This window comes from Biomphalaria glabrata, chromosome 13, assembly GCF_947242115.1.
Source record: "Biomphalaria glabrata chromosome 13, xgBioGlab47.1, whole genome shotgun sequence".
NCBI lineage: Eukaryota > Metazoa > Mollusca > Gastropoda > Planorbidae > Biomphalaria > Biomphalaria glabrata.
In genome coordinates, this window is record NC_074723.1 from 35,347,084 (window position 1) to 35,360,953 (window position 13,870).

Sequence of the window (13,870 nt, forward strand, 5' to 3'; positions counted from 1 at the left end):
CACGTGGCTCTAATGTGATAACCATGTTATTTTTAGACAATTAGTTTATCTAGTTCAGTGATAGAAAGAAATGAACTATTCCAATTTTTTACAAAACTTAGTTTAAAGATGGCCGCGCAGGCACCGCAACAATCTACTTCAAGTGAAACACAAGAAGAAGATGCGTCTGAGTTACAGTTTCCAAAAGGTAAAATTCGTCCAACACAATGCAATTATTTAATTTTAAACCAAAATATCAGGCATATCTAGACTAGTCTAAATCTATGATCCTCCTTTTAAAGTTTAAGGCTTAGAGTTAGATCTAGTTTTTTGTCCAACTTCAACTTAGTCCGACTTAGACTTAGTGAGTAAGTTAGTCAACTTACAATTACTACTAAGTCACCTAAGTGTTACTTAACTTACTTAGTACTTAGACTATTAGTACTTAGAGTCTAGTAACTTACTACTGAGTGTAACTGAGTAAGTGAGTTAGATCTCCATTCTAGTGACTAGTTAAGTTACGAGAGTTAGACTCAGTTACTGACTTGTTTAGTTAAAGACATTAAAGTTGTTTCATGTTTGGCTTGCACCTTCTTGGCTTTGGTAACTTCAAAACTTGGTTGATCTAGAATCTACTTAAATTTGAACCAGAGGCAATGTTGAATTTTGACTAAAAGTACAAAAATGGAACATGTGTCATGGTCTCCCTAGTTTTGTTACCAACTTACTAAGTTACTCATACCGTATGTACTGTATCTCATCTGTATAAATAGTCTAATGATGACTAATGTTTATTCAAGCAAAAACTGTAGACTGCCCTAGCCTAACCCCAATTCTAAATTCTTCAGGAGAGGTTGCAAAGGAAAGACATCAGATATTTATCATATTACAAATAGTATTTTTAATCTTAACCTACACATAAAGGTTTTCTGTTCATGCCCAGGTTGAATTATGTTGAATTATGAATATCAATAGGGCAGTAGATGTTTTTATTAAATTGGCAGACCTTTTTTTACAAAGCTGTCATGGTAAAAAGTTTAAATGCTATTTCCCCCAAACCCAATGTCGGATTAAGCTGAAATTTTGCACAATTATTTCTTTTACCTGACAACACAAGAATCAATTTAAATAAATTTAAAACCAATTAGTTAAATCAGCTATTGGTAGTTAATTATTTTATTGGTATCTTGAACAAGAGAAAGAACTCATTATTGACAGATGTGGTGGTATCAGTTGAATTAGCCCCCTTTGATTCTTGATGAATCTTGAGTCCTGAGTGAACATTTTTTTTTATGCATTTAAAAAACGATGATCTCACTAAAATACCCTCTTCTTCCCTCACTCTTTCTCAACTGGTTCGGGCAAGTGATAGGATCATAGCATATTGATAAAACTAAAAGCTTATCAAAAACAATTGGTAAAAATATTTCTATTGCACAGATTTATATGTCTAGGTCAATCATACACATAATAAAAACTAATTGATACAATTCCACTTAATATCAGCTTTGTTGTTTTGTGTTTTTTTAAGTTTTAATTTTTTTTTCCTTTATATCCAGAGTTTGAAAATGCTGAAACATTACTCATATCTGAAGTACAAATGCTTCTAGATCACAGGTAAGGGTGAATAGGATGGTTAGTTAATACCTTGATGGACTTGAAGATGCATTATAAGGGCGAATGTGTTATCCATACACTGACTAAATTTTTTACATTTGTAAAGGGTATTAGTCTCAATAACTAGAAATAAGAATTGTAGTCCTACATATGAATAGATTTTTTACTTGCTTAAAAAGAAAGTTATTTTATTTAAATATTCTTCTTACTTCTAGTTTCAAATCAACACTTTAATTTTTCTTTTTGTTTTATTTATTTAAAAAAAAAAATGTTTCATCTCTTTGACAGGAAGCAGCAAAATGAAAGTGCTGAAGAGGAACAGGAGCAGTCAGAAGTGTTCATGAAGACATTAAACTACTGTGAACGGTTCAGTAAATTTAAAAACAGAGAAACCATTGCCGCAGTTAGAAGGTAAATACTACAGCGTTAAACTTAGAAGGTCTGACGCATGCAAAATAATTATTGAGTTTTAAGATTTTTTAATTTTTTTTTTCCATCAGCTTTTGACTATCCTTAACCCTTTACTAGCTTGGAGGGCCATCACCTTATTTAAGCAGACAGTGAAATTCATTCTGCTAATTCTTATATACTCTGAAGCTAAGCATATTTTGAAATTTTCTTGAGGTAAAATTAGCAAGAAGTGCATAAAAAGTAGGAGTGAAATGGTTTAACATAGATTTTAAATAATCATTGTTTCACTCATCCAAGAAAATATTTTTAAAATTTGCTTAAAAATACATTTAAAAATGTATAGGAAATAAAAACTGCTTTTCAAGAATTTCTCAAATCACAATCATTATACATTTGACCTGATATAGTACACAGTTGATATCTCAATGCCTTTAAAAATGTGACATACCAATTCTGAGTTGTTCATACATGTTGGGCATTTAGGTTTAAATGTATTGATAACACTAGTTCTACAAAGTATTAGTCAAAGAGGGTTAACTTGTGTTGTTGTTTTTTTTATCTAGAAATTGCCATTGTTAAAGAAATTTCTGTCATACTTTTAAATTAGCTACTGACAATGCAAGTATTTATTATATTGCTTCAATCAAAGGTGCACATGCTCCTTTATGGGCATATGCTGGCAAGACTACCTGACATATAACCTTGTTCTGCTAGAGGCTGGTGTGGACAGTATAAAAACACTATTTACCATTTGACAGCTGTGCTGGGTATGACACTTATCCCACATGACAATGGCAATCTTTTTAGGCACGCTTAAAAGGAGTAGGGGTAGTGAATGTGCCCCTGGAAGCGTTGTAAAGATCAATTTGGGTGCCATTTTTCCCTCACTGACATAGAGGAAAGTAGATAGCAGCATATTGCCTCTTAGAGTCAGCTGGATAGCTCTTATGACTCAGCTGGATAGCTCTTATGAAGGTGGCAGGATACATTTGATGCCCAAAGAAGACAGGTGCAAAAGACAAAAAGAAATATTAAATAGACCCCTGGTGGACAGCAACTTTTTCTGCAATAGATGGGATAAAATATGCAGGTCACAACTGGGTTTGTAAGGTTATGTTTAGTCCTGCACTAATCCTTAATCTTCGGAATCAAAGACATTGCCATTCACAATTTTGAAAGCACTTTGACTAATGGATTTCTTGATTTTAGGTTTTAATTCTATAAAAGACCTTTAACATATTTTGTTGTGTCTACAGACTTCATAATGATTAAACACGATGATCATCTGTATGATATATGAAATTACTACTACTTTTAAAGCATTGGCTTGGGTGTTCATTGATTTTCACTCTACCCATTAGTCTTTAGCTTACAAACTGAAATAAAAGCTTACACCAAATTTTTTCTTTATGAAACTGATGGTGGTCTACTATAATTTCTGATTCTATTTATTTCTTGTGATGCTTCAATATGGCAAGTGGTCTTTCCATTGAGCTTGCACAATCAAGTTGTCCTATTACAGTCCAGCTCATCGCTACATAAAATGTTCATGAACATCTATTTATTTTATTCGGCTCTTTACTGGTTACAAAGAAACATTTGAGTCGAGTGTGGTAATACCCACTGAGAGTCTTCCAAAAGGCAAAATTTAATTTTAAGATTATTATAATTTGGAGAAAAAAAAATTAAAACCATATTTTTAATAGTGCTAGTAATGTTTCACTTAAGATATACATAAACTGTTACATTTCTGGTAAAATCATTAGGGCTGTTTTCAAAACCCCTGCACATGTTCCAGATTCAATGCAGTTTTCACCTGTTAAGAGTTTGATAATGCTGTTTGATGTTACAGTTATTTATGCCTAGGACAATATATCTTTTTAAAGCCAGCATTTGGTACTTTGCAAAGGGGTATTCTTTCATCTCTATTTTGAGGCTATTTTTATTCCAATACCCATAACAAGTTGAATGTTTTCTCCTCTGCTATTTTTTAATTAGTTCAGTGTATCAATTGCAATTTCCCTTTCTTTAATCTCCTTGCACAGAAGAGTATGCAAGAAAAAAAAACACTGAAAATTAAATCAGTATTAATATCAAAGAAGAAAAATTAAAAACAAAAATGATTTTAATGAAACAAAACATACAATGAAGCCTGCAACAATTAACTAGTAAGACATCAAGTTTTACAAGTTGCTCTCAACCTACGTGTAAAGAGTTTTTGTTCATATACTATAGAGTTCAGGTCTGGTACTGCATCAGAATTGTTTACTACTGACATTTGGTGTAATGCACAAATTGTAAGACAAATTTCCTTACAGACAATAAAGATTATTATTTATTATTATTTCCAGGCTGCCTGTTTATCTTCTTATCTTATATAATACAGACGTTACTTCAAAAAAGAAGATGATTACGTCCTACGCGTCATGCATTTAGTCATGCATATTAACCAATGACTTAAACTCTGCCAAGTCACTGGTTTTCCTGGCTAGCTCAGGCAACCCATTCCATGCTCTAATAGCACTAGGGAAGAAGGAGTATTTGTACAAATTTGTCCTTGCATATGGGATGAGGAATGTGCCTTTATCTTTGTGTCTTTCAGAGTATTTTATTAAATTCTGTTTTTGTATTATGGTTCAGTGTTTTATGTATAATTGCTACTTTACTTTTGAGTCTTCTGTCCTGAAGGCTTTCTAAATTTAGTGATTTTACTAAAGGTGTTACTCTAGTCAAATGTGAATATTCGTTTGTTATGAATCTCACTGCTCTATTTTGTGTCTGTTCCAGTTTCTTAGTGTTTTCTTGAGTTGAGGGGTCCCAAACGGGAGGATGCATATTCTATTATTGGCCTAACCAAGGTTAAATAACATTTTAGTTTTATGTTCTTATTTGATTTATAGAAATTTCTTTTAATAAATCCTAATGCTTTGTTTGATTTTTTAATAGTTTCATCAATATGTGGATTCCATGACAGTTTTTCATTTATTATAACACCTAGGTATTTTGCGTTTTTAGTCTGTGTTACTGGTTTGCCATGAATAAGATAAGTGGAATTAATTTGTTTTAGTTTTTTTGTTACTCTTAACAACTGACATTTTTCTGGGTGGAAAGACATGCTCCAATTTGATTCCCATTTCTGTAATTCATCTAATTCTCTTTGTAAAATATCTGTGTCTTGTGTTGTTTTTATTGTTCTATATATTATGCAATCGTCTGCAAATAATCTGACTTTTGTTCCTGAAGTAATGCAATTTGGTAAATCATTTATGTAAATTAAAAATAGTAGTGGACCCAAGACTGTTCCTTGAGGTACACCTGAGTTTACTGTTATCTGTGTTGATTTAGAGCCATTTATTATTACAGTTTGTTCTCTCCCTATCAGAAAATCTTTAATCCACTGATGCAGTGGACCATTAATGCCGAAATATTTTTGTTTGTTGTTGTTGTTTTTTTGTTCCATATCTTATTCAGTGCAATTTTTGTTTTTCAGTTCTTTAATGCAAAAGAAGTTGCATAAGTATGAATTGGCTGCCTTGGCCAATCTTTGTCCAGAAACAGCAGAGGAAGCCAAGTGCTTAATACCAAGGTAAGAACAATGTGTTGCTGATGATTTGTCTTCTGCTAATTTCTGTTTATTTTATTTTGTTGGAATGTAATTTTAAAAACTTGTGTAGTCTGTAATATGGGTATTGCTGGCATTGTGATGAAATATGATGATTTGCCATTAGTATGGTACCTTTTCGGGTAATGGTCTAAATTGAAGGTAAACCTTGGTTTCAAAGTAAAAAAAAAAGTTCCCCTTTCAGACCTTGTGATCTTTAGGGCAGATGATGTAAAGGTCATCTGTTTCTGTGGCCTACGGTTAACACGGGTGTCATGTGGCCAGCATAACGACCAACCACCTTTACTTTTCCCTAACTAATGTCAGGTACCCATTAGAGCTGGGTGAACTCAAAGAGGCGCCCAAGATCCCGAAATTAAAAATCCCGGTCTTCACCAGGATTCGAACCCCGGTTCGGAAGCCAAGCGCTTTACCGCTCAGCGACCGCGCCTCCAACCTTGGTTTAGCAAGATGGTAAATCACTTGTTGAGTGCTGGAATAATTATCGTGTGATGCAAAAGTTGAGACGATGTACAAACCAGCTACCTTTGAAACTTATTTTTTTATCATGATTTGGCTTTTTGGTTCTAGTATATACCAGTATGTACATTTTTTTACAAAGAATATCAACAGTTTAATCAATATCTTTTTTTTTTTAAAGCTTGGAAGGTAGATTTGAAGATGAGGAACTGCAACAGATCTTAGATGACATCAAAACAAAAAGAAGTTTTCAGTATTGAAGTGTTCAAGTCTGTGTACATACTGGGAGGCAGGGTTGAATGTGTAAACTGTCAAATGTCCTCATTGTCCATTATGTTTTTTGGAATATGTTCTGAAGTCTTAAACATTGATGAGAACTACTGTCAATTTATAATGTAAAAAAAAAAACAGCATTGCTCTTTCAATAGTGTCAGAATAGTTATGTCCCTTTCCTTTTCTGTAGTTATAATTTAGGTCTAAATTTCTTTTCAACTGTTTGCAAGATTTACTTGCCAATGCGTTTGTAAGTAGTGTGTGAATGTTATCTAGCGTATCTTTAGTTATTTCATTTAATTACCCAAATGATTTTATTTATTGATTTACTTTTTTTTTATTCATTCTTTGGTTGAGTCATTATTAAGCCTAAAACCATATCAAGGTATTTTTGAGTATTAAGTGGGGGATTGTGAAAAGTAGATTGATTAATAAACAGTTTGTTATTATTGTTTTATTTAAAAATGTAAAAATGTTTACAGTGTAATGAACTATATTAACAATAGAACTTGTTGTATGAATGTGTACTCTTGTCAAGGAACTGCTTTGCAGCAATCATCCTACTCTGTTGGCAAGGAAGTTTTGGTTCTAAAATGTATTTAGTTACTGATTAATGAAAACTAAAATTAAGCCTTTTTATAAATTTTTTTTTATTATCTGGAGTTAATTATCGACAAAGTTCTCGTTCTTTGTTGATGTTTTTTAAACATGTGTTTTATATAGTATGGCGTGACTTTGAATAAATTCTGATTGAATTACCGGCATATAAAAACTAATCATCTCATGAATATGTTTCCTGTTATTAAGATGTTATTTAATGTTTTTTTTTGTGAAGAATATTATGAAAGTAACAACAGAATTAATAAATAACAAAGTACATTTTGTATACTTTTTAATTTTTTTTTTATAGTTTTCTTGAGTCAACATATTGCATTGAAAAATACGAAAAAAATAAGCACAATGCCAAATACCGTACACAACTCATTCTATCAAAGCAATAAATAAAAGAAATTCTACTAAACTTTTGTCTTATTCCAAGACAACAGACAGACATTACATCTTGCAATGTTCTCAATCAATACACATTGAAGACAGTTCAAAATAGTACAGCATGACACAATCAATGTTAATAAATTCACTCAGTTGTCAATCATGATGTCTCAGATGTTACCTGTGAAGTAAACAAAAAAATGATCTTGTAATATTAATTTGCTAGTGAAAAGCAGTTTGAAATGGCACAGTCATTTTAAAAGCTTTAATGGTAGTAAAATAATTATAATTATTTATCTATACTTAAGTAGAAGAAATTCTAAATGTTTTTATATACTATAAATAACAGCTATGCCGAGTAACAATAAAACATGTCTTTTTGTCGATGATCATAAAAAAAGGAAAATAATCATCTAAAATTTTCAAACTGATGCCATGCAAAGTAAACAAAATCATCTTTTAAGTTATGGTAATTACATTTTAAGGAAACGGCAAAAAAAATTAACTCACAAATCAATGTTAACAACGAATACAATTCATTTAATGAAAAATGTAACCTTCAGACAAAAATTGAAATTAGAAAAAGACAAAAAATTCAACACTTCAGAAAGTATAACAAAAGGTTGACTTTTAAAACCTAATTGTCATGCACAATAGCAGTTCAATCATCATCCTCCTCTTCATCATCATCATCATCATCGTCATCTATTTCCCTGTACATAAATTTTTTCCCACTATGTTTCTCAACATCAGTTTTGGGTCGGTGAATAAATTTGGGCTTCTTGGTTAGCAGTTCTTTGACAGGGGAAGCTTTGTTTTCCAAGGTAGTCACCAAAGGTATTTTCTTATGGAAGATCACTTTAGGCTAAAGTAATATTCAAGAACGAAACATATATGTCGAGCCCAAATTTTTATAAAAGAAAACCCACTATCTTTATAAAATCAACGGCTTATTAAATAAATGTGAACATCCAGTTAAATGTCATACATATACAGCCTTGATTCGAGCTGCAGATTTAAATTAGTGAAACAGCGTAGGTTATACATAGTTGTATTCCTTTTTATTTTCTTCTTTGGATCTGTCAAAATAGTTCAATGTTTGCTTCAACATTGTAGTCTTTAAGAATATAAAATCTCAAAGATGGTCTTAATAAAGCTCCGACACAAATTGAAAGGTTTCAGGCAAGTTATGGTGGAACCAACACTAACACTTTGACTAATTCTTCTTAAAAATTATAGCTTTGTCTGCTAGTCAGATTAGCAAAGATTTTACTGGTAATGGAGAATCTTTAGTTGTTAAGAAGAATTTTACCCTAATTATTGTTTAAATTAACTGCGGCTAATGAAAACTATGTGGCTAGCACATTTACCAATCACCTTAACTTATAAATCAGTTATGCCCAATTTGTTCAGCCTGGGGACTATTTGGTTTCTGACACACAGGCTATGTACTGCATCCATGCAATAAATCTAGTCCAATCAAAATGAGCCTCTCTGCTATTTTAATATGAGTGGGCTGAAGTTTTGAGAGGCCTAATAGCAATGTGTCAAAGGTCACAGGCAGCCCGGTGGCTGTAGTTTGAGTTCTTAACTCTACTAAGATTTTTTTTCTAATTTAGACAACCCCACCATTTCATCCTTGAATAGCATTCTTATATATATAATTTTTATATATTTTTTTAAGCTTCATCTCTGAAGTATACATTTTTTAAAAATAATAGAAATTTGTTTAGACATTACTTCTACTGGCACTGGCTTCACTGGGACATGACCTTTGAACTCATGGTTACAGTCAGAGATTCCCATTCCAGTTCCTAAGCCAGCTCCAAGAATGACTGGCCAAGGCTTGCCTGCAATTTAAAAAAAAAATTACTTAATTTTAAAATAAATTATTTTTATACCAGAACTAAAACTATTTTTTAAAATGCTAACAAATAAACAAGACTAGTTGAGAACATTTGATTCTCACTGTGATAACATTTTTAATTTAAAAAAATAACTTGCAATGACATTTTTTTCGTAAAGCAATTTTTTGACTATTAAATAGGGGATGCAACAGTTTTGTTAAAATAGATGATACAGTCAACGTCTTTGTTTCACAAGCCAGTGCCGTTTTTGGCAGACTTCATGAACAAGCACATCTACAAAAGTGAATGTCTACAGTGATGTATGCCTTCCCTCATTTTAACATAATTCAGCAAAAGAGTCCTGGACCTAATGTTCCTTCGCATCCCAAATCAAAAGGCTGAACTCCTTCCACCTTTGCTCAGAAAAAAATCACCAGGTGAATTGGTTTAACCACATACCTTCTGAACAGTATGCATACCACAACAAAAAGGTCCGAACTATGATGCTTAACAATCACCCCACCAAGCAACTTCTTTACTGGGAGCTGTGCATTGCAAAGCATTCTCAAAGTGGGGGGGGGGGGGGGGGGCGGCAATACAAGAGATAAAAAAAAAAATGCTTTCAAGAGCTCCATCAAGGAATGTGAAATTTGACACTCATAATTGGGAAATGCTAGCCCTTGATTGCTCCTTACCACATGTAGCTGTGAATCTTTGTTTCTTTATGCTACAAGGGCAAGAACTAGTAGAAGTCAAAAAGTTAAGAGCGAAAGATGGAAAGATTGCAACAAACCCAACCTAACCATGCCTTGAGTGCAATCAGCTTTTCAAAGCAAAAATTGGACTTCATAGCCATCTTGGAGTTCACAGTTCATCTTAAACCACCAAGGAGGAGCTATATTATTTTTCTAATCATGTCAAAACAAACACAGATTGATCTAAGATAGTCTGCTTTAAATCAGAATGTAAAATGTAAACTAAAACAATTTTTTAAACTTATAGCCTTCCTTTTTATTTTTGGCGGGGGGAGGGGGGGGGGGGAGGAAGGGTATAAATAACCCTATATAAGAGAAATGCAAACTCTTTGGTTGTGCACCACAGGCTGTCTACAGGAGATGAGACTGGCTCCAAGCAGGATCTCTGAGAATATTTTTTAGTAGGTAGTCGACATTCTAAAAATAAATATTTTAATTGTTTCAGAGAATATGTGCTGTTTTTTTTTTTTAATTACAATTAAAAAAGAAGGTTGGTGATATGTTATTGCATCAGTAAAAAATATAGAAATGCATGATTTAGTTGATCAGGCTTTTAGTATGACTGTACCACCATTTATTTTTTTTATATTGTGCAGTGGAAGACTAGGCTAAAGCTGTTTTCTGGGGATAAACTAAAATGTTGATACAACTCAAACTTAGATACTTACGTTTGAAAAGAAATGCAGAGACAACAATGCCGATACCAACACCGCTAACTGCAATGTTCAAAACAAAAAAAAAACATCAGCTTTGATGTGAAATTGTGACCAAAACAAAAACAAACAAAAATACTTTCTGTACAAAGTAATATTTATATTATACTAGACATATTTTACCTGCGACCTGAGGGTCTTTATTTGCGTATTATTGTCGATATAGTCACTGAGAGTGTTTTTAAAACATTTAAACGAAATAATAATGTAATAAGTAAAGCGAATGTGTAAATGTAAAAATAGTATGAATGAAGCTATCAAATCAAAATAGCTAATCAGCTTAAATCCATTTTTTTCTAATTAAAACATTTGCTTGTAGGCCTACATATATTTGATTAAAATTTGAAATGAATAGACTTAATTTTGTATGTTCATGTGTTAAAGTATAAAGTAGATCTTGAGGTAGACATAGATCTAGATCTAGACTAATCTAGAGTTAAAAATTGGCTTTTATAGAGTTCATTCTGTACTGCATGAAAGGCTTTGCTCTGCGCATGCGTGACCTTTTTTCATGAATGAATATAGGCCTATCTCAACACGGCTACGCAGCTTTAGCGAACAGTGAACGAATGTATTAAAAATGCTTTAGAAAAACAAATTTGAATGTTAATTTGATTAAAATATGAAATGAATGGACTATATTTAGTATGTTCATGTGTTAAAGCATAAAACTATCTTTGCGAAAAGAAGTTTTATCATCTTAGAGTTTAATAAGAGTTTTAGACCTAGGAATAGACTCAGTAGAGGGATGTGTTAATGTGTAACCATTTGGTAATGTCTAATGAAAGAATGTGCATCAGGATATCTAAATTCGCAGTTATAAATAATTAATTAATGTAAAAAACTATAAGTTCAAAGTTTAGTTCTTAAAATTAGACTACAATACATACACTACGGTCTAAGTTGGTACCCAAGGAACATTTCTGCCAAGTGTTATCAAGATTGGTCAAGCGGTTTTTATTTCTAAACGGGGACATACATACATACATACGCCAAACATTCTGCTTTAGATGTATTACATTGCTAATGTGTTGATGTATTAAGTAGCCATTTTTACTAAAACAATCTCAGGCTATCTATTGTATATATTACATCTAATCCATACTACATCTAGATATATCTAATCTAGTTCTAATCTAATTCTAATCTCTAGATTCTAACACTTTCAAGTTTCAGTTTTCAACTATCTCTGAGTCAATGTGAACGCACTTGTGAAATATAGATCTATAGGTCTAGCCTAGATTGATTCATCAGATCTCAGATCTAGAATACTCAGGAAAAAGTCTCTAGACTCTAAATCTATATACTGTGACATATCTATGAGTTATACGACTACTAGATCTAAATCTTAACTTATATAATACAGACATTACTTCAAAAAAGAAGATGATTACGTCCTATGCGTAACCAGTGACCTGAATTCTTCTAAGTCACTGGTTTTCCTGGCTAGCTCAGCCAACCCATTCCATGCTCTAATAGCAGGAAGAAGGAGCATTTGTACAAATTTGTCCTAGCATATGGAACGAGGAATGTGCCATTATCTTTGTGTCTCTGAGTATTTTATTAAATTGTTTTTGTATTTGAAGATTATGGTTCAGTGTTTTATGTATAATTGCTACTTTACTTTTAAGTCTTCTATCCTGAAGGCTTTCTAAATTTAGTGATTTTACTAAAGGTGTTACTTTAGTCAAATGTGAATATTTGTTTGTTATGAATCTCACTGAACTCTATTAGAATTAGAGTCTATTTTGTGTCTGTTTCAGTTTCTTAATGTTTTCTTGAGTTAAGGGGGCCCAAACATAGTCAAATCTAGCCTACTACTAGTACTACTGTCTAGAGTCTAGATCTAAACTCTATACTTTTTTTATACTAATCAATACTAATAGTCTTAGAAATATTACTTTATAACTACTAATCAATAGTATTACTAATAGTCTTAGAAATATTACTAAGTCTAGTCTAACACACACTAAGACTAAGTCACTAGATCTAGATCTAAATTAGTGTAATTAGACTCTAGAGACTAAATAAATAAATTATGATTCACTGTCACTGTCAGACTTCAGTCATAGAAAAATTAAAATAGATCACCACACAGTCACTGACCACTCTGTCAGTCTTACTTTGAGAAATGCTACCCTAGTCTGATTCTTCTTTACTTGATTCCCTCTAGGCCCTAGGCTACTGGCGCTGCCGTACATTAGAATTAGACTAAAAGTTAAAAGACTAATCTAGTCATTCTAGATCTAGACTAGTCATACATAAGTAAGTTAACATAGACTCTAAGTTAGTCTAAGACTCACTAACTAACTCATCATGTCATAGTCATGAATCGTGAAAGATTACAGTGAGATTAGACTATCATCATTAGTCATTAGTACTTCTACTTCTAGAATATTCTAGATCATTATGATTAGTTAGATGTCTAGATATAGAAAAGTAGAGATGATTAGATCTAGGATGTAGATTACATATTAAGAGTCTAGATCTATCATTCTTCAACTAACAGTAAACTCACCAAGTTTAATTAGAGCATTATACATACAACGATCGACCTTTTGTCCATAAACATCCTCTGACCTTTTACTCGCCATTTTCGTTTGTATGCAATGTTGCAGTTAGAGATTTTGCTGCCAACGCTGAATTATAGAAATCCGTACATTCTAAATTGGCTCTAAACACAAAGCGCTTTACATGATGAACTAGTCTATATAGATCTAGTCAATCTACGACGGAAGGGGGCCAACAACTATGGATCAGCTTGCTCTATCTTTGCCATGGTAGTCGCACATACTAAAACATAGAGTATGATTACATACATGGGCGTAGCCAGGGGGGGGTTCTTGGGGTTCAAACCCCCCCCGAAATGAAATCCCCCCCCCCACAGGGGGGGGGACGGAATTAAGTGACTGATTTTTGCTTTCATTTTGTTTATTTTAGGTGAGATTTTAATACTAAATCATCACTTACCACAGCACAGCCGATGCAGTTTTGAGTTAAAAACCCTCTACCAGCGGGTTTTGAGTTTAAATCCCCCTACCATGGGGTTTTGAGATTTTAAAAACCCCTATCAGGGGGTTTTGAGATTTTAAAAACCCCTATCAGGGGGTTTTGAGATACAAATCCCTCTACCAGGGGGCTTTGAGTTTAAACCCCCCTACAGGGGGTTTTGAATTTTAAACCCCCTACCAGAGGTTTTTGCAG

At 32.7% G+C, this 13,870-nt stretch overlaps 2 protein-coding genes across 3 annotated transcripts; one reads left to right on the forward strand and one right to left on the reverse strand.

The window, feature by feature from the left end:
- Positions 1-51: 51 nt before the first annotated feature.
- LOC106073308 (DNA-directed RNA polymerase II subunit RPB4-like) lies at positions 52-7,188 on the forward strand. Its single transcript, XM_013233841.2, has 5 exons — positions 52-187; positions 1,539-1,596; positions 1,885-2,007; positions 5,498-5,593; positions 6,270-7,188. Exons 1-5 carry the CDS (start codon positions 109-111, stop codon positions 6,346-6,348), a joined length of 435 nt encoding a protein of 144 aa, XP_013089295.1. The 5' UTR covers positions 52-108; the 3' UTR covers positions 6,349-7,188.
- Positions 7,189-7,236: 48 nt separating this feature from the next.
- Positions 7,237-13,377, reverse strand: LOC106073307 (MICOS complex subunit Mic10-like). 2 transcript variants are annotated; one of them, XM_056008004.1, is made up of 5 exons: positions 13,185-13,377; positions 10,622-10,669; positions 9,092-9,201; positions 7,989-8,216; positions 7,237-7,532 (listed from the first exon to the last, which is right to left on the reverse strand). In XM_056008004.1, the coding sequence occupies exons 1-4, from the start codon at positions 13,258-13,260 to the stop codon at positions 8,013-8,015; spliced, it is 438 nt and encodes a 145-aa protein (XP_055863979.1). In that variant the 5' UTR covers positions 13,261-13,377; the 3' UTR covers positions 7,237-7,532; positions 7,989-8,012. The 2 variants fall into 2 exon arrangements, with proteins under 2 accessions (XP_055863979.1, XP_055863980.1); XM_056008005.1 differs by lacking the exon at positions 7,989-8,216 and having other exon boundaries at positions 13,185-13,345.
- Between the last annotated feature and the right edge of the window lie 493 nt (positions 13,378-13,870).